Raw genomic sequence first — 20,950 nt, forward strand, 5'->3', positions numbered from 1 at the left:
TTTTTCTTCTTTTTATTAATTGCGTTACTTTTTTATTTATCATGTAAAGATTTTTATCCTCAAGTTATAAAAAATAAAGAAATATTATGATTATTACGTAATTATGATTAAAAACATTTCATTATTGCAGATCATAAATATTGCATATATTTAGATAAAGTTTCTTAAACAGTTATCAATTAAATCTTTGGGTGTTTCAGATGCGTTTATATTGTTTCAAAACAGTAACTGAGGTTCAGGAATTAAACTTCAAGATTTTTTAGGATTTCATTCCCTCTCCCTTCATCTGGGAGAACAGTGTCTTGTGCAGGAGGTATAACTAGAGTTTTCTTCTTTGCTACAAACGATGTTAAGAAATCAACATTTGTTCAGTTGTCATCTTTGAAAGAATATTTCGAAACTTTTAATCCCTTTTTGGAGCATCATCTTCACCACTTTATGATAAAATGCAATTAAAATGAATAATTTATCAGAATTTCTAACATTTGCTGGTTATTATTAATAATTACATTCCAGATGGATATCTAGACAAATGTTAGTTTCCTGCAAACTTTAGATGACGGTGCCCGCTTTTCGTGAACGCTGCTCATATGTTGCACGAATACTTGTGATAGACAGTTTTAATTACTCTCGATTATTTTTATTTTTTTGCCTTTTAACGCATTGACCTATAAATATATATATATATATATATATACNCTATATATATATATATATATATATATATAGAGAGAGAGAGAGAGAGAGAGAAGAAAGATAGCACGAGCATTAGCACCTACCCTTATAATGCATGAATGTAGGATGAACCAGGTATTAACAGCTTTAACCAATCCGAATATTAATAATAGCCGTTTTCCATACACTAACGTTTTCATTAATCTTTTGAAACGATATTATAATTTACGAACTCAATCTTTCACAAACTATCTATCATCAATAGATATGATGATAGATAAAAATAAATTGAATTTTTAATACTTTTACTTTAAATTTAAACGTAGATAAAAATCCACAATTTGCGTAGAGCAGATTTATTATCACAGCACATAGACACATAAAAATTACGTTTGTGTTGAAGTTTCAGTAAATTATACCCAATTTATTACATTTACCAAACTTCATTCACGCACCAAATTAGGCGTATGAAATATTCGTAAGTATAATGGTCTTCAATATCACAACTCCCTCGTCTGCTCATTAAAATATTTTTTTTTTTAAAAAGTGGAGGAAGACTACACTAACCTAGATAAAGTGTTCCCGTCCCACTGCGGCAACCTGGGTTCGAATCACGGTGTTGGTTGGTTACTTTGTAAAATGCTCCCGATTTGCTCGTACCAAAGAATATATAAGTGAGTATCTCACTTATAAATTCTTTGCTCGTACTACAGTGATGGAACAAAACATCTTCAGTTTCAAATTAAGCAATAAATCAGAGCCTCATTAAGTCGTTCGGCTAACCGTGTGAAGTTTTTCTTCTTCGTGTAAATAAAGATAGGTTTGTTCAAAATTCCTTAAGGGGGTTCAAGTTAGTCGGGATTGGGATTAAATAATAACTATTCAGAGATAAAGACAAAAGTAACTTCTGACCGAAGTACAAATCCGTTTCATAGATCAAATGTTCACGCTGGTAATAAATGAAATGCAACACAATTATCAAAAAATGTAACACTTAAAAATAAAAACCTTTTCGAACCTTTAAAAATTTTATTTAAGATTTTACATCCTTTATTAATAAATTTTTCATTCCTGCTTCAAAAATCTATTTTCATCGAATTGCACCATCACATTTGCATGTTGCACGACATGCTTGATATCGATCAGTTGTCTCATCCTCACATAGCCAGCTGTGCCAAGTGGAGTTCAGCTCACCGCAGTTTGTCCAAAAATCAGCATAATTACAACCATTTGCTAAATGATTATATAAAAATTTAAATTAAGCTTGAACACACCTTTTTAAAATATGCAGATCTTTTACTTCGATTATAAAACAATAATTTTTTTTTCTTTTGTTGTATGCCTGTTTAGGCAGTGGGGTGCCATTGTTTCTGATTTTCAGTGGTGCCATCTATGGCCAGGAATCCGACTTCTGCCACGCCATTCACACGATCACAACCCGTTTATAGGGCGGGTCACATTCACACACAAAGGAGAAAGCACATAGAACACACAGAGAGAGAAAGAAACAAAAACAATAAATGACAAACTATTGTGAAAACTACAGTAATTACTATTAAACTTTAGCTATGCTTCTTCATACAATATATAGTTGATTTTCGACTGTGCTCGTAGATTTGAGCTGTACGACAAAAGCGAATAAACGAATTACATAAATTATCTGGAATTTGTCAGTTGTTTACAGTGTTATAATTCTTCTTCTTACTTTATTTTTGACATTTTGGTGAACATCCGGTTAATTTGTTAATTCAAAAACAAAATAAAGTTGTTATCGACAGAAGGAAGAAAAAAAGAACAGTAGTATGCTTGATTAAATTACTGTAGCAAAAAATTTTTTTGGAATTGCGTACACTGTAAAAAAAAAAAAAATTATGTAACTCAACGCCAAAAAGGGGGGCAACTATTTTACAAAGTGGCCATACATAACTCTTTTCAATATGAAATTAGTTTTGCTCTTTTATCTAATTTCATATTGAACAATTTTCAATTATTCCCTAACAATTTTTTTAGATTAAATTTGCAGTTTATTTTTTGTCAAAATTTACAAATTTAAAAACGTAATACTTAACAAAGGGTTGAGTAAATGCTGTGACTAACTCCTAAGGGAACAAGACGCATCATCAGGATTAAACTTGCATAGGACTCCATTATCTGAAATGTCGTTGCATGCGGATAGGAGCGATTTCCTATTATAACCTGTTCTGAAGAAGGAGTTCTCAATATGAACGAGGTCCTAGTAGCTTATAATGACATTTTTGGTCATGGGTTCCCATGCAATTTTAATCCTAATGAGGAACCTTGCGTCTCCATGAAGTTTTTTGTAACATTTATGTGACTCCTAGTTGCATATTATGTTTTTAAACTTGAAAATTACGACAAAAATTAGAGTAAAAATGTCATATTTAAAACAAAACTGCAGCTTAGAGAGAGACTGATTGCAGATTTGAATTTAAAACTATGGAAGTATCTAAGATCTGTAACAAAAATTTCATGCAACAGAAAACAAAAAAATTGTTCCACAGTTTAATCTATAGAATAACAGATGACTATACTTAGATCATATGCACATTGCGTGCTGATAAGTCTAGTAGCTACGAGCTACAAACGAAATTATATTTCGTAGAAAAGAATGTGATTTCGAATTTTTATTCTTGATTTTCTTGAAAACTTGTAAATGACTGTTCTATCTCATATATCCTAAAGCCCGCAACATTCCTAAGCCTGCATACTTCCGAAGTCCGTATTGATTAAAAAAAATTTTGGACAGGCTTAAATCACACTTAATGAATACTTACTACAAAATTTTTTAAACTTGCATTGTCCTTCACAAATAGAACATGCCGTGCCATTAGTATATGGGTAGTCAAATCGTTCTGGGTGGTTTCCTCTGAAATAATAAATCCAATTTTTGAAGTTATAAGTTAATGAAATACATATTGAAATCTACATCAAAAGCCTTTAATAAAAATATCTTTGATTAAAAACTATAAAATCAACTGGCAAAAAAGTTATAATTCAATACGTTATTTCCTTCTATATGCAGTAGAGGAGAATTACCTGAATCTTACCAGTTTTTCCATTTAAGTTTTTATCAATCAAGGATCACTGATAATAAAATACTATCATTCAACTACCTATATTATTTTTTAGTAACAATATTTACGAAGTATGTACTGAAAATTAATTGTTTCTGCAAGGTTCGCAAGTGGTACGATTTAGGAAACCGGTTGCCTAATTCGTACCACCAGCTCCCTAAATTGTACCACTCTCGAATATTTTAAATAATCATGATTAAATGAAAAATAGACCATATGTAACCCAAAGCGACTGTTTAATAGCATAATAAGAAATTTGATATTAAATTTTTGAACTATTGTAAAATAATATAAGCCTATAAAATGTTAAGGGAATATGGTGTTCTATGCTACAAAGTTCAATAAAGATTTTTATAATATTACACAAAAATTTAAGAAGGTTTAAAAGATATGGAAGCAAATGATCTTAAAAAGAGAAAAATTAAAAAAAATAATAAATAATACTGAAATATTAGTTTTTACAACTACGACTTGGTCACTTTTGGCATGGTCACTTTAAACATAATTGGTATATCCGTGATCCCGAGAAATACATCATGCTATTTATACAAACAAAAAACGCAATTAAATGGTTCAAATCCGAATAAAATACTCAGAACTTTCACGAGAATTCCCCTTAACCAAAAATCTGAGAAATCTTGTCTGCTGCTATGAAAGCAAAAGCAAAACCACTAAGGATGGGGAAGTGAACAAACAACTTAACACGTAGCCACAGCAACAGTCAGTAAGGAAGGCTAAGGCTTTGGATACCTAGGTATAGTTTGTTTACAGAAAAAACTTCCCTTATCACAAAGACAAAGCCCGTCAGCTGCTATGAAAATAAGAAATAGTACATTTCAAAGAGGGGAACCTCTTTCTCACAGAGCCAAAATCTGTTTTAAATATTCACCAAACATCCCTACTTGAAATAATTGAATCTCGTAACCACAGTCACCGCCATTGCTCCAAACGAATGGCGAGGGGAGTTCTTTACATAGACAGACTATATGATCGGATTGACGTTAGGCTGGCGTCTGGAGGAGTTCTCATGGAAGTCAGAAAATACATTATTTCAATAGATACTCACATTGGGCAGTAGTTACATACATAAGTAAAGTAAGGGAATTTTGTGACATTATTTGCCTCACAGTAATTAAAACCACATCCCATTCTATGAGTGCTGTACCAAACCATCTGAGAAAAGAAAAACATCAATGTATATCAATAAACTATGTATATCAATAACAATGTATAACAACGAATATCAACGTATATCAATAATCAGTGTATATCTACAAAAGTATATCAATAAACAAGTACAATTTTGAAAGGATTTCATTCGAATTTTAATTCTATTCAGTTTGTAATTTTCTTTTAAAATAAGTTTCATAAATCAGTAATGATATCACACAGGTTTTTCTTAGGAATAATACTGTCTCGTTCTTGAACACAGATTTAAATTAAGATAGATAAAAATGTTTTTGCAAATAAAAATATTGTATAACTGCTATTTTAAGCTAATTTGAAACAAATACAAATAATTTTTTTAATATGAAGTACTGCTTCAATTAAAGAGCCTTGTACAAAGGAGAAGATATAAAAAATAAACTCAATCTTTTTTCAAAAATAATTTCTTTAATTTATCCATCAGAGTATAACGTTCATTTAAAGAGGTAGGTAATGTTTCCGATAAAAAGAAAATAGCGTCACAATCTTATTTAATTATTAGAATTTATTTAGAAAAAAAAACATTTAGCATGTGTCAAAATATATTATTACATAGAATAATAATTTAGAAAAATATTTGCATTCAAAACTATATCTTTATGATTCTTAAAATCTAAATTGTAGTTCACATAATGAAAAAAAATCACTGAGTTTTAACATATAGGCGCCTACCATTTTTTATTTGGTATTTCTTATTGGTACATGCAATAACAGGCCTTTTTACACGAAGCATAGTTTTTTTTTAAATTTAGGATTCCTAATATTATTTTTATGTTGATAAAAGTACTAGACGAACATTCTACTGCAGGGGTCCCCAACCTTTTTGTACCTAAGAGCAAATTCCAGAAAATCGGTTGAATGGCGGGCACCTTTCATTTTTTCAAGATGAATTTATAGTTGGTAGATATAGGTAATAATGCACACACTACATATAGCGCATACAAAATTTAATTTTAAAAATTAATTGAATATAATTAGTATTAATATTCTTGTGTAAAATAAATGATTACTGAATTGCTTGCAAAACATACGAAGTATAAAAATTATTTATAAAATACAGTCAATGTGATCTTTGTCATTGCATTTCACTGTCCATCGTTTCTTAATTGCGAGAACATGAGGAAATTCCTACTTGCAAGCAATCGTCAAGGTGTTCATCTGTAAATCGGGATCTATATTTTGAATTCATTGTCGAAAACAATGATTCCCACAAGTATGTGAAACCACAAAACTACTTATATGTTGCTCTTTTTAAGAATGGAAAATTATTTCTGTCAACTATATTCCAGAATTTCTCATCTGATATAATCGTTTTGAGGATGATTTCATTCTGAAGATCCAAAATTTCCATCTGCACTTCTTCTCGCCTAACTTGAAGACTAACTTTCTTGCTATAAGTTTGTTTTTTCCCTGCAGCTCCAAGTTTAATTTATTTAGTTTTTCAATTATGTCTGTTACGAAAGACAAATCTGCTAGCCAAAGAGGATCTGTTAGATCTAAAAATACTTGATTTTTGGCTTCAAGATAATTTTTTATTTCTTCGATTAAATGTATAAATCTATCAAGTACTTTGCCTTTACCGAGCCAGCAGCGTACTTCAGAATGTAAAATGAAGTCAGCATCATCAGGATTTTGTAACAGGGCCTAGAAAAGTCGAAGTTGCAAAGGTGCTGCTAGAATTAAGTTAACTATTTCAGTAATAATTTTCATTACGTGTAGCAATTGTAGTAATTTACAGCATTCATTTTTGCATATCATTTTATGGAAAAATGGAAAACTTAAATATTGTATTTTATCGTTGGGCACAAGCAGCGGGCTCACCTAGACCGATCGACGTGCGCCATGGTGCCCGCGGGCATAGGGTTGGGGATCCCTGTGTATCATTATTAAAATAATTCTGATTTAATTAAATTACATTTATTAAACTTTATTCTGCACGGAAGACAAGGCAAATACTTATATAATTATAAACTTTACAGTTAAAACTAGAGTCTAAAATTAATTTCTTATCAAAATTTTTATATATTGTGAGAAAACCCATTTTTCAGAAAAAAAGAAAGACGGAAATGAAAAATACTTCTTAAATTATTATCTAAAGTTTAACTTGGACAAATCTAACATTTTCTCTTTGCTTATTTTATAAAAAAAATTAATGAGTGAAAGAAAAATTCTTCAAAAAAAAAAAAGCGTGTTTGCGTGTTCTTGGAGGTTGGTTAAAAGAAAAATATCTGTGGAAAGACATATTATTTAAACGTTATTTTTATTATTATTATTATTATTAATATATTTTTTTTGCATTAAGGTTTGGGAGTTATTTTTAAGTGCGAATCACACTTTATAATATTTTAATAATAATGTAAGATTAACACTTTATCCATAATGAAAAATATATGGCTTATGTATGAATTTTTCTTAAAAAAATGCCATAAATGTCTTGTACAATTTTCAGAATGTAAGCAATCAGGTTAAAAAAAAGAACATTGATTTTTCATAACATTTTATGGAAAAAAGTTTGTTTGTTTGAGAAAAAAAAAGAAAATCACATTTATAAGTCAGAAAAATGTTAAGTTATATAAATTTAAAATAAGCTTTTAGATAAAATCACTATTGCATGTTAGAAAAAGCACTGCACCAGTAAATTTTGACGAGAAATACTAATTCCAAAACAGAAAAAAATTACGTTTACTATATTCTTAAGCCAAAAAACTGTGCCTGAATTGTTCAAAAAATGGGTGCAAGCATTTGCATATTTTTCATTCTTTTGATAGGAATTAGTTTGAAAGAAAACAATAAAGTCTGAATAATAACATTGGGGGACAATTGTTTTTTTTTTCTTTTTCTGTTGCATGTGATTTTTTTAACAGATTTGTAATGCTTTCGCATCACTGATTTCAAATTTGCAATAGGTTTCTTTATCTTTTAATTACAGCTTTTTCTTCTTAAATGACATTTTATATCTATTTTTTCTCGAGATGTGCAAGTTAAAGAAAGTATGTATAACAGGAGGTGGTGAAGGTTGCGATAAATTCTGGACCAGTTAGGTTACATCATTAGAATTAAAACTGCATTAGAACCCGTTCCCGGAAATGTCTTTATACGCCGCTAGGGTCTCTTTCCAATTATTAACTGTCTCCTTATGTGCTTCTGAACATCTACTTTTATTTAACTACATTATCTTAATTTTATGTTTTCTCGTAATTATTGGTGAAAATTACATTAAAAAAAAGTTCAGTATCACACTGTTAGAAATTTCTTGGAAAAATAAATAAATAACATTTTATTTAATTGTTATTTTACCGTATTCAAATATTCAAACAAAACAGTCAAATTACCTTAAATACAATGGTAATCAAACTGCTAACTGCGAGAAAAACCATTCATTAACAGCATTCACCCAATACTGTTAAACAACTAGAATTTAATCGCACCAACTAAGTCCACCTAATAAAGCCACTTACAACTGCGTACGTGTTATAGCCGAGAGGGCTAATCTGTCAGTCTCATGAACGACAGAACTGGGGTTTGATTCCCAGCGTTGACATCACAATATTTCCTCCATTCCCTTCAAAAGCTGAAGAGTTTCCAGTGTTAAGCATTCCTCAATTTGTACTTGCACTTTCAAACGAAAAGACAATTATCTAACGAATAGACCAGCTCCGATGTCCAGTTAACTTCCTTTTTTATGGGTTTGAAACCATGCTAGTTGTAAATGGTTAAAAAAACATACAATTTTGTATTCATGGTTTTATAACTATACTAGTTGTAAATAGTTTTTAAACAGTAAAGGTAAAAAATTTTCTTTACTGTAAACTTTACGGTTAATCGGATGAACAGACTGCTGCTAGTTATTTTACATTAATTTTAAAATGAAAATTTTAACAGTGTAACTTTTTTTATTGTTACTCATCTTATTTTTACCTTTGTAATTTTTTTAACTAAAGGCAAATGGAGTTTTTTCATTATTATGTAAATCTTTCAATTTTTGTTCAATCTTTCCATCTTAGTATTATTAATTTAAAGTAAAATCATTTGTTTCTGGAAAAGTAACCGACTTTCACTGATGTTCGATGTGCTGACTTTTACTGATGTTCGAAAAATTTAAAAGATTGAAACTCTTCACACAACCTAGTGTTCAAACATTATGGTCTAAACAGTATCCATTCTAGCTTCATATTCTGTTACTCTTGAAAAAACTAACTTCTGTCCTCCGAATAATTGAGTTTTAAACTTTTTTCAATATGATGATATTCGACACCCTGAAATTTAAAATTAATTTTTTCAAGGAATATGGAAAACAATTTTACATCAAATTATGTTTAAATCCTCAAGGTCCTGAGGTTCTAAGAAGGTGTTCCACGAAAAGATTACTGAGAGATTCCTATTTTGCCCGTAGAAATTTTTAAACCTGTGACTATGTTTGTATCCAACCAGTGAGCTATAAGTATTATAAAATATTATTTAATGTTTCAGTTGTAATTATGAAATGATTTAAGTTGTTGTTGTTGTTGTTAATTTACGTCGCACTAGAGCTGCACAATGGGCTATTGTCGACGGTCTGGGAAACATCCCGGAGGATGATCCGAAGACATGCCATCACAATTTTGATCCTCTGTGGAGGGGATGGCAGCCCCGCTTCGGTAGCCCGACGACCTGCGCGTGAAGTCGAACACTTTACGGTAGCACACTTTTAATGAGGACCAATACTGCACATCCTCGGTCCCTACGTAGACTGATCCAATTGGTCACCCACCCGCACACTGACCGTAACCAGTGATGCTTGACTTCGGTGATCTGCTGGGAACCGTGTCTTAACGATCAGTCCACTGCGGGACTTCTACGCCTCGGAATGAACTGGTGAGAGATTGTTTTTGTTCAGTTTTGCAACGCTGATATTCATCAAGAGAAAAGAAAATTCGCCGTTAAATATGTATGCTTTTAATTTTAATAAAGCATACATATGAAGCTTATTTTAAGTTACAAATCTCTGAGAATGATTTAATTTCTATCCATTTCCGTCCTGTTAAGCCTAGTTCGAATTCATTTTAATATTCTTTCTGTGCTACGTGTATGTTCGATTTACAAATTAATTTTATTTTAAGAATTATTGTATAAAAGCATTCTAAATTTATGGCTATTACTTTACATTGTATTGTAAAAATAACTTTATTGACTCTTATGTGCATCTTATTCTACTGTAATTATTAGATTTTAGATCAAGTAGTGTAAAAGAACATTAGTGAAACACTACATTAAAGAGCTATGCATGATGGTTCGCTACACCACTTTGCTCTAGAGTAGTTGCCATCACGTTTAGCGTTGAGATACACTAAAATGTTTTATAGCATAACTAAGTTCAATAGAATACATTTGAATGAATAAATTGAAATAAAAATATTCAAAAATAGAAATAAATTAATAAGTAAGGAAATTTTGTTTATATAATTCTCCATAGGTTGGAGAAACCTTGGTTACCTTGGAGAAAATTGACTCTCTTTTTTCGTCTGAATAGCACCTTTAATGTAATGATCCTTAATGAAATGGAGTGAAAATTAAATTCTGAAAATTAGGAAATTGACAAAATTTACGTACTTGCGTGTAATGTCCAACAACATTTGGATCATTTACATCTTCTCCATAAGTAAAATTTAGTTTTTCTAGGAACCACGCTTTGGCAGCAAAAAACCAAGGAACTTGAACATTTGCTACAAAGATGTTCTGTCCGCAAGAGCCAAAATCTGAGTAAATATGAGACAGCTTTCACAAACAAATAAATGTCACATAGCTGAATTAGATATTTAAGAAAATATTTTCTTCTGTCAATTAATAATTTATGAGTAGGCGAAAAAATACGGGTTATGATAGAAGTTATCTTTTTTTGATATATTTACAGATCAGAATCAAATAAATTTTAACTACAGAATTCTAGATCTAAAAATCTATGTAGGTAAGGTAAAGATATACATGATGTTTCGTAATGACTATTCTTAATGTAAATAAATGTTTAGAATTATTGTGACGAAAGAAACCAGGAAAGTATATGCATAGGGGATCACAAAAACAAAACAAAAAAATGTAAACATTATCGAAATATAACGAATCAATATTGAGGAAAATGGTATTAAAATCCCCAAAATAAGTTTGATTGCGGGCTGATAAGTATTTTTCCACTTCTCATAGTTTCACTGGCAATCAAACTAGTTTTGAGAATTTTTTTAACACCTTTCTATCTCAATAGTGATTTGTAAGATATTGATACGTTTTTTTTTCGTCTCTAAAATAATTTTAGTGAATACTTTCTCTATTTCGTTTTTGACGGTGATTTTATAAATATATATGAAGCGATAGTGGTTACGGAACGTTCGTACATGCTTCGATTTAAGTTATAGATCCGGGTATTGTACTTTATAGTATCCGATAATTATTTGTAATAGCATCACGTCTCTTGGTCAATGTGATAGATAATATAATAATCACATGAAATGGTAATTATATTATAAATGATTATCAATGAAGTTTGGTAATAAGTTGAAATTATTAATAAGATAATAGGTAATGGATAATTATTAAAGATATCGATAATTAAATTAGTTAAATTAATAATCGATAATATCGAAAATTATTAAATGAATTATCTAAAAATAACCAAGGAGTTACTAATGAATAACTGACCGAGAACTATACTAATTCTAGTTATTAATGATACTTATCAAACGTGTACTTATCAGCTTATATTCGTGACTGTTAATATAATGGTTAGTTAATGAAATAAGAAGACTTTCATTTTCACAGGTTAGTCATTATTAATAATAAGTGGCGGTTTACTTTTAATGATGCTGTAATATAGAACGCGCGCTCGCCAAAAAAAAAAGAAGAAAAAAAAAAAAAAAAAAAAAAAACTAAAAAAAANGCGCGCTCGCCAAAAAAAAAAAAAAAAAAAAAAAAAAAAAAAGAAAAAGCTGATTACTTTGAATAATTTTTTATCTAATGATTGGATCCCCACGTTCTCAATCTTAATGGATCGAGGGGTTGACCTCAAATTTGACAATTAATAAGTGCAGACTATATTTTAAGTTACGAAATCAGACGCAAAAACGGACTTGCTCTGAATAAACATACCTTTCTTTCGATGGTTTCGGATTTCTGACACCGAAAATATAGGAGGTAGCCACAACATAGGAAATATGGTCCCAATTGTTTGTTCAAGCGAGAGTTCTAAAGTTTCGACTCCTTAATGTTAATTTTACTTTTATCGTATTTCGCTGTATCTCGAAAACTTTTTAAACAAATAGAAAAATTTTTACACGTGATTCTAAAATTCCTTTATCCAAATATAATTCTCTGAAAAATATAATTTTTAGTTTTTATTTGTTATTTTTTTATTTATTAATGGTTGAAAAAATTTTGACTAGTAAGTTACATAATTTTTCAGAATATAATTTTAAAGAATATAATTTTACAAGGCAAAATGCAAAATTTGAGCGAAATTGGTCGAATAATTTCTGAGAAATTGAATTTCAAAATTCGATTTCTCATTACTATTCGGCGAATTTTGCTTAAATTTTGTATTTTGCAATGTGAAATTACATTCTTTAAAATGATGTAAATAATTTTATACCTTACAATTTAAAATATTTTCGATCATTCTTTAATAAAATAACAAAAAATAATAAATATTTACTAAGCGTTATTTTTGCATTGAGTCATCTTTGGATAAACGAATTTGATAATTGAGTGCAAAAAATTTTCAATTCACTTAATTAGTTGAGATATAGAGAAATTCGAAGAAGTAAAATTAACATTAAAGAATCCAAACTTTGGAGCGTTCTCCCTACTTAACTATGGGGACCATATTTTTCTGATTGCTGCTACCCCCTATATTTTGGAGATCAGAAATCAGAGTCCTCCGTAAAAAAAAGGTATGTTTATTCAAAGAAACTACGTTTTTGTGTCTAATTTCGTAACTTAAAGTATCGTATGCAATTATTAATTAGGATATTAGAGGTCACACCCTCGAGCCATTAAGATTGAGTTCTAGAACGTGAAAATCCGATCATTAGATCAAAAGTTATTCAGGGTAATCAGTTTTTTTTTCTCCTCTCACTGCACTAGTTTCATTAGACTTGATGGAGATTTGGATGGTATTTCTATTGCACATAGTGTTTTATTACACCTTTCTATTTATTTTAGTATTTTTGTTAAGACTTATTTGAGTACGATATGTCATTGTTGGACTACTGGAGTTATAATTTGCGAAATCAGACAGTCCGTAATTTGTAATTTTGAAGCCAACCTGCAAGGGAACATTTTTTCCATTGGGACAAACGTGGAGTACTTCTTGCATGAAAATATCCTCATTTACGTTGCATAGAGAGGACAACCACGAAAACCTCTCACGGTTAGCCCAACGGCATGGGGATTCTAACCCATGATCCGTCAACCACTGAGTATATTTTGCGTGCCGGGGGCTGAATTCTCATCAATAGCCACCACTGGGATTCGAACCTGGGGCACATTCATTGGGAGATTGAGCCGCCATGGCCCTAATCCGGACATTTAAAAATATCAGCGATAATTAGCATAAAATGACGAAACTTTTTTATTTAACAATTTTAGAAGCGTTACGCCATTTTGACGCAACGGAGTGCTGAATTTATTTCTTAAAACTCATTAAGGCCAAGAACAGGTCAGTAATTTTCTTAAAATAAAATATTTAACGATAAATTATGTAAATTTTAAGATATGCAAATACGCCTTAAATTAAAATGATTTCAAATTAATTATGTTAAAAATAAAGGGGGGGGGGAAGCATACTGGCAAATATTCAGGTTTTGTGGATCCACACCTCTTGTAACTTTTGTAATTTTTTTTTTACTCCCTTTCCTTTTGCAAAAAAGGAAATGTTATGGACGATATTTAAGTAGAGCTGATAAACTAAACCCCTTAATTTATTCAAAAGCCATTTTTAATGTAACTATGCATTATTAGAAAATCTTTTATGCATACTATCATGTTAATACCTATGTTGTTACTTACATAAGTAAATTTTCATGATATTTCAGAATGTATTTTTGTATAGAACCTTAATTTCAATAAGGAAGTTTGTATGTTTTTGACTAAATTAGAACTTATTTAACACTGGCAAAAAGCGTAAATATTTTAACTTATTTAACAGCGATGAATTTTTTACCTTCCGTCCATCGCCCAGTGACGTTGTCATGTAAAAGTAGTTGGCAAGACTCAGCCCAGCGCTGTGCATCTTCTGCTGCTTCTTCATGCCAGGACTTGTTTAAGAAAAAAAAAGAATGAGTTCATTTTTCAGCAAAGAGAAATAGAGGTGCATACAGTGGTTTATACCAGAGTTGCCCATAATATAACACTTGAACCAAAACCTTTCCAGAAGCATCACTGACATGCTATGTATCTAGATATTCTTGACAGCTTACAACGTGAATAAATTTTACGAAATATATTAATCAAAAGAAACACAATAACATACATCGAAGAGCCCTTACATTATGACCACCCTGCTAATAACATATAGGACCACCTTTAGCCCTCAAAACTGCTAGCATCCGCAGTGACATTGATTCCAAAAGGGGCTGATAGGTAGTCTGAGGTATCTGGTACCAAGCGCTCATCAACTGGTCTTGCAATTCCCTCACATTGCGAGGGGGTAGCGTGGCAGTACGAATTTGGTTTTCCAAGTAGGACCACAAATGCTCTATTGGATTAAGATCAGGTGCATTTGGGGGCCAAGACATGACTTGAAAGTCACTGGAATGTTCCTCGAACCAATCCATGACGATTCGACCCTTATGATACGGTGCATTATCATATTGGTAAACACCATCCCCCGCATGAAAAACTGTTGCCATGAATGGGTGAACCTGGTCTGCAACTATGTTCATGTAGCTTACAGCCGTCAGGGATTGTTCTATGGGGATTATGGGTCCTAATGTGCCCCATGAAAACATTGTTCCAGGGTGAGCCCATTGTTACAGATGGAGGGTGGTCATAATGTAATGGCTCTTCAGTGTAAGTTGACCTAAATTTAAGGAAGGGTTGCAAAATTTATAGGAGCAAAACATAAAGTAGAGAGAAGTAGACATAACATCCGGAAAGTTAAGTCATACCCTCACAGAAGCTGCCATATTCCGTGGTTCCTAGGCCAGGATCGAACCCTTCCCCGCAACCATAATTGAAAGAGTTATTTTTAATTCTAATAAAACAATTTAACGGTTCTAAAACCTTATGAATAAGTGAGATAAAAAGTTTTTTCTTCTTAACTGCAACATCAGTTTGGTAATGACCCAGTTGATAATCATTAAATACAATTCATCAGAACAGTCATTCAAATATATTTGAAATGCACACATACTTTTTTTTAAAAAAATTGAACTGTTGAACAATGTGTTCAATAACTGTTAACGAAAACTATCCTTTTCTCAGGTAGTAGTATTGTGTTTTAATTAATTTCTTTTTTTCTTTAGTCTGATTAAATGTAAGAGCATTGAAGTTTTTTTTTTTTTTGAAGTGAAGTTTTGCCGTAAGAATTTTTTTCTTTACTCTTAACTGCGATTTCCAGTAAGTTTGCGAAAATTATCAACCCAATTTAGGTGCCACAGCTATTCCTCTAACATATGGGGTATTCCCTCTGATTCTACAATGATGTCAGTAACTGTCTCTGTAATCCGGCAGATTAATAGACATGAAAGACATAGACTTGCTTCTTCACGAAGCCTAAAAGGCTTGAGATCAGATGAGCTTGGGGGTTAACTGGGAAAACTTTTGTATTATTTTATGTCTTGCTTGAACCTATTTAACAATACTTTAGAAAAATTTAATTGAAAAAAGTAACTGCCATCGCTCCTTCATCTCCGATATTTCAGAAAGCTATTGGATAGAAGTATATGAAATTGTTGACATTTATAGAAAACTGATTAAGAAACATTTTTATATGACAATGATGCTGATGCGATCTCAGAGTCCGCTTTATGTCAAAGCTGATTTTTTTCTTTATTTACATTGTTTAGTTTGGCGATGTATGGAAACCTACGGCGATATATGACTGATATCAGGAAAATTAGAATTTATTGCTGTAGCATACTCTTATAACTAAAGATAAGCACTACCTCTCACATTTCTTTAAATTTCGAATTGGTTTTGAAATTATAAAATATTTTACTTTCGTTCTTTTTACGTTTTTTTTTTTAGGATTTTCCGTTACAGAGGAAAAACTAGTAAATTATAGTTTTTGCAGCCACAACTTTTATGTCTGGATATGAAAAATCTTAGCCATTTATTTTAGATTTCGAATTAGTTTTAAAGTTATTATATTTCGTGAAGAATGGAACATTATTATTATAGCAAACTGCACAAGGAGTTATGAGGGTTTCTAAACGAAAACTAGCACTGGCATAGCATCCGATATATTTTAAATAAAGTACAAAAGAATTTAAATTATAAAACGCTAATCTGATTAAGATTTATGGAAAATGATTAAGCAAATTGATCTGAAAAGAACTGCGCAAGAATTTTCGGGAGTTGGCGAGTGACTGCGAGCATGAAGCGCAGCCCCTAGAAGTGTTTAAAATTACCATTTCCAGCATATCAGCTGCAGGTGGATCAACCTTAGATCGAAAAAAATTGTGCGCTAGCAGTATTTTCCTTTTCGTTGAATTGTTGGTAGGGTCCAACTCAGATGGGGGAATAGCTGTTCCATACAATTTAGGACCTATAATGTAGTAAAGAAATATAACAATTGAAAAAAAATCTGCTTTGCAATATAGAGTAAATAAAATAAATGTTCTGTATTTCGTCAATAATTTAAATTAAAAAAAGAAATTGTTATAATATTTTAGATAGTTTACAATACATTTTTAGAAATGAATAAATAAGAAGTTTGATTTTTGCTCAGTAAAAAAATTATAATAAATTAAGGTTTTTTTCAGCTTGAGTTCTTTTTAGGAACTTAAAAGTTTATTAATAAACTTGAAAAAAAAATCAAAATAGAAAAACTAAATTAAGTACCATAGAAGTTGGAACTTACGAGAAAGCTTTGGAATCGCCACACATATTGTCACCAGAATCAAAATAAAGCCAAGTTCTTCAATTCTCATATTTTCTTCCTCTGCAGAGAATTTTTAAAAATTTTGATTTTTCAATGAAGCAAGCTGATATAAATAATTATGCTAGGTAGTTACAATGAAACTTGTTCGAATCAGAGTAATCTGTTATTTTAAATAAAATGCAGATTGATTCAAAATTTTGTTGAAAAAGTTGGTTAAAGTTATGAAAGGTAAAGATAACTAATTTAGTGACTTATAATTTTAAAAAAAATCGGTTTTTGAATAGAATTTAATGCAGAACGTTTTTCTGTAGGGGTAATTGTAATATTACTATCATATGATATCTTGGTAAGTATACAGCTCGTGACAGTGGGGTATAATTTTGCATAAAAATATAAACTAGCTCTCGGGGCAATTTTTTTAACATGATTTTCAACATCTCTCTTTAAACATATAATTAAAAAAATTTTCAAATCAAGTTGAAACGATATTTTTAACATTAGTGTTGGCTCAGACAAAGAGAATAAAATGAAACACACTGTAAAGAAATACCTGATAAAAATGCGATAAAAAGTACTGACACCTAAAATGCAGCATTTGTAAACTAGACTTTACTGTAAAATTAATTTTGAGCTTAAAATTTAATACTTTGACAATAATCTTTTCTGTGATACTTTTTACAGTAATATTTATAAAATTAAAGTAACTCAGTGATCTTACAGGCAATATTACAGTAAAAATTACGGTACTTTAGATTTTTTGTGCCTTAAAATGTTACGGTAAAAAATGGATTTAACATAGTACAGGTACTTTTTACCGTTATGTGATCCAAAATTTTTTTTACAGTTTTCCCGTTATCATCAGAATACCTTCAGTAGGAAAAAATATCTGAAAAGGTGAAAATTTCTAATATACTTTTTTCTTCATCCCTGCCCAGCGCTTCTGTTTTACATGCTAAACATATAATTTAAACTCTATTTCAAATTTTTTGTTGTGTGGACTACTTTTCGTTAAAAAAAAAAAAGCAGATATTAAAATTGAAAAATGTGGAAATTTTTTTCTTTAACTTTTTCCGTGAGAGCTGTAAAATTATTTTTAACCCTATTCTTGAGCGTATGTTGAGAGTTGAATATCAAATATAAAAATTTTATATTCACTTCTCTCAAAAACTACGCTAACTCTTATATATCGAAATAATTTCATAATAACCATATATTATTTACTATACCTTACAAAACTATTTATCTTAGTGTAGCCAAGCTTCATTAAATTTTTTCTCATTTGATAGTTGTAATAAATACATACTTCAAATCTTGTTGTTTTAATCTTCATTTTCACCAAAACGAGTTTTTTTTTTTTCTTTTTTTTTTTTAAATTTTTGGGGCAACTCGATAATTAATATTTATGAAAAATTATGACTGTAACTTTTTTAAATATTTGAGGCTATATACTGAATTAAAAAATTCATATCTAAAATTTTTTAAGTCCAGATGGAATGGAGAGCTTTAAAAAACAATTTTTAATTAGCTTATTTTTTATCGCCTTATCATAATTACTGATGCTTTCGGAATATTTTCTTTATTTCATTCTTATTTTTTGCATTAAATAACAATAAAATATATTGTAGTCAGATGTCAAAATTTAAAGACAAATTGCAAATTTCCTTTATGACAATCAATTTGAGGTATTTGACGATAATTTCGATAGAAATATAGACTAACAAGTTTGGAATAGGAAATATTGGCTAATCACAAAAATTAATTGAAACAAATAATTTCTAACACTATTGAACTTACTTAAATGTAAATCAAACTTTCTAGTGACTAATGCACAGGAATAGAAAAGTATTAATATGAGTGAAGATATTATCCTTAATGTAAATTACTTTGACTAGAGAAGAGAAATTTTATCCGCGACGAAATGGGAGTTGCGATGCGAAAAAAAGATCATTGAACTCAAGCAACTGTAATACTAGAAACATTCGAATTAATTTTGTAAACATTTCAGCAAGCACTGCCTTAATTAAGAAATGTTAAATTTAATACTTATTAATCAATTAGCAATGCAAACTATTAAGAAAAAAATCTTATATCGGATTTTGCATACACTAAAATAAAGTTAATCAGCTTATTACTTAAATGACATATATATATATATATATAAGTATATGACATATATATGACATATATATGTAATATATACCCATTGCAAAGTTAAAAGTATAACATTACACTTATGCATATTGCACATGTCAAATGCTGTACTTTTATTCAAAAATCAAGTTGAATTTAGACAATAAGAAAAATCATTGATTCAACAGTTGAAAAATTGTGAAATATTTAGAAAATATTGTGTCCGATGCATTTTAATACAATTAATATCTTGTTTTGAACATTATAACTACGAATTATAGTTATATAAAGATAACTTATATACTTACTACATCATTTCAAACATCGCTTAATTGTTTAAGTAAAAAATACATCAAAAAGCAACTTTTACCTTTTTGATAAGAATAATTTGTATTTGTACCAGTACAATGAATTTTCTTATTTTTATTAACATACAATTACGTTGGTANTTCACCTATTCATGGCAACAGTTTTTCCTGCGGGGGATGGTGTTTACCAACAGGATAATGCACCATGTCATAAGCGTCGAATCGTCGAGGAGCATTCCAGTGACTTTCAAGTCATATCTTGGCCCCCAAATTCACCTGACCTTAATGCAATAGAGCATTTGTGGTCCTACTAGGAAAACCAAATTCGTGCTGCCACGCTACCCCCTCGCAATGTGAGGGAATTGCAGGACCAGTTGGTGAGCGCTTGGTACCAGATACCTCAGACTACCTATAAGCACCTTGTGGAATCAATGCCACGGCGGGTCTGAGCAGTTCTGAGGGCTAAAGGTGGTCCTATATGTTATTAGCAGGGTGGTCATAATGTAATGGCTCTTCATTGTATGTTATTGTGTTTCTTTCGTTTAATATATTTCGTAAAATTTATTCACGTTGTAAGCTGTCAAGAATATCTAGATACATAGCATGTCAGTGATGCTTCTGGAAAGGTTTTGGTTCAAGTGTTATATTATGGGCAACTCTGGTATAAACCACTATAAGCCCCTCACACACCTGCTACACACCTCACTTTAGAGCTTCAAAGCTATGATAAGAGCAGCAAGTAAATCTTTCTTTTATATATTTTTTAAAATATTTTTTTAATATTTCTTTTTTAAATTTTTTTAAAATATTTTCTTATATATTTTTTTTAATATTTTTTTACTTTCTAAAATAATAGAAATATTCCCGAGTAACATGAAGACCTTGGGACGAGCTTTCAAATTATATATCTTGGTGAGGTAAATAATTCAAGGATTAAAAAAATATTAATTTTCTCACCCTCATATGCACATAGTTTACTAATACTACTTTAACTTTTAAACTGTTGGTGTAAAAATTTTAAATACATTAAATAATTTTACGAAAAAGTTTCGAACCGGCCAGAAGAGAGACGTTTAGGTAATTTTAATTTTTTTTAATTAAACTGTCAAAGGATATCGTTCTCATATCCATGGGAATGCATTCGAATAGTCATGACTTAAAATTTTGAAAAGTAACACTTTTCTACCTTAAATCAATATTTTAATATTTTGTTTGCCGCGATACTCTTTTGGTTTGGGAGAATCACCCTCATATATATTTATGCAATGTATTTCTTAAGAATTCTAAATATTTCTACATTCTGTTTATTATCAATTGACATATTTCTAAAATGGAATGGTCATGACTTAAAATTTCAAAAAGTAACACTTTTCTACCTTAAATCAATATTTTAATATTTTGTTTGCCGCGATACTCTTTTGGTTTTTGGTTTGGGAGAATCACCCTCATATATATTTATGCAATGT

General features: G+C 30.3%; 1 protein-coding gene across 1 annotated transcript; it reads right to left on the reverse strand.

Annotated features, from left to right (window-relative positions):
- Positions 1-1,684: 1,684 nt before the first annotated feature.
- On the reverse strand, positions 1,685-18,969 carry LOC107451562 (cysteine-rich secretory protein 2-like). Its single transcript, XM_016067701.3, has 8 exons — positions 18,841-18,969; positions 17,026-17,106; positions 16,574-16,710; positions 14,164-14,257; positions 10,566-10,711; positions 4,837-4,943; positions 3,471-3,562; positions 1,685-1,908 (listed from the first exon to the last, which is right to left on the reverse strand). The coding sequence occupies exons 2-8, from the start codon at positions 17,093-17,095 to the stop codon at positions 1,766-1,768; spliced, it is 789 nt and encodes a 262-aa protein (XP_015923187.1). The 5' UTR covers positions 17,096-17,106; positions 18,841-18,969; the 3' UTR covers positions 1,685-1,765.
- Positions 18,970-20,950: the final 1,981 nt, after the last annotated feature.

The sequence above is a fragment of the Parasteatoda tepidariorum genome, chromosome 7, assembly GCF_043381705.1.
Source record: "Parasteatoda tepidariorum isolate YZ-2023 chromosome 7, CAS_Ptep_4.0, whole genome shotgun sequence".
NCBI lineage: Eukaryota > Metazoa > Arthropoda > Arachnida > Araneae > Theridiidae > Parasteatoda > Parasteatoda tepidariorum.

What these genes read in the sequence shown, in the direction of transcription:
- LOC107451562 (XM_016067701.3), bottom strand. Translation starts at nt 17,095, where the DNA reads ATGAGAATTGAAGAACTTGGCTTTATTTTGATTCTGGTGACAATATGT. An exon ending in GGCGATTCCAAAGCTTTCTC is followed by an intron (nt 16,711 to 17,025) that starts GTAAGTTCCAAC and finishes ACTACATTATAG; the next exon opens with GTCCTAAATTGTATGGAACA. An exon ending in CAGCTGATATGCTGGAAATG is followed by an intron (nt 14,258 to 16,573) that starts GTAATTTTAAAC and finishes TTCTTAAACAAG; the next exon opens with TCCTGGCATGAAGAAGCAGC.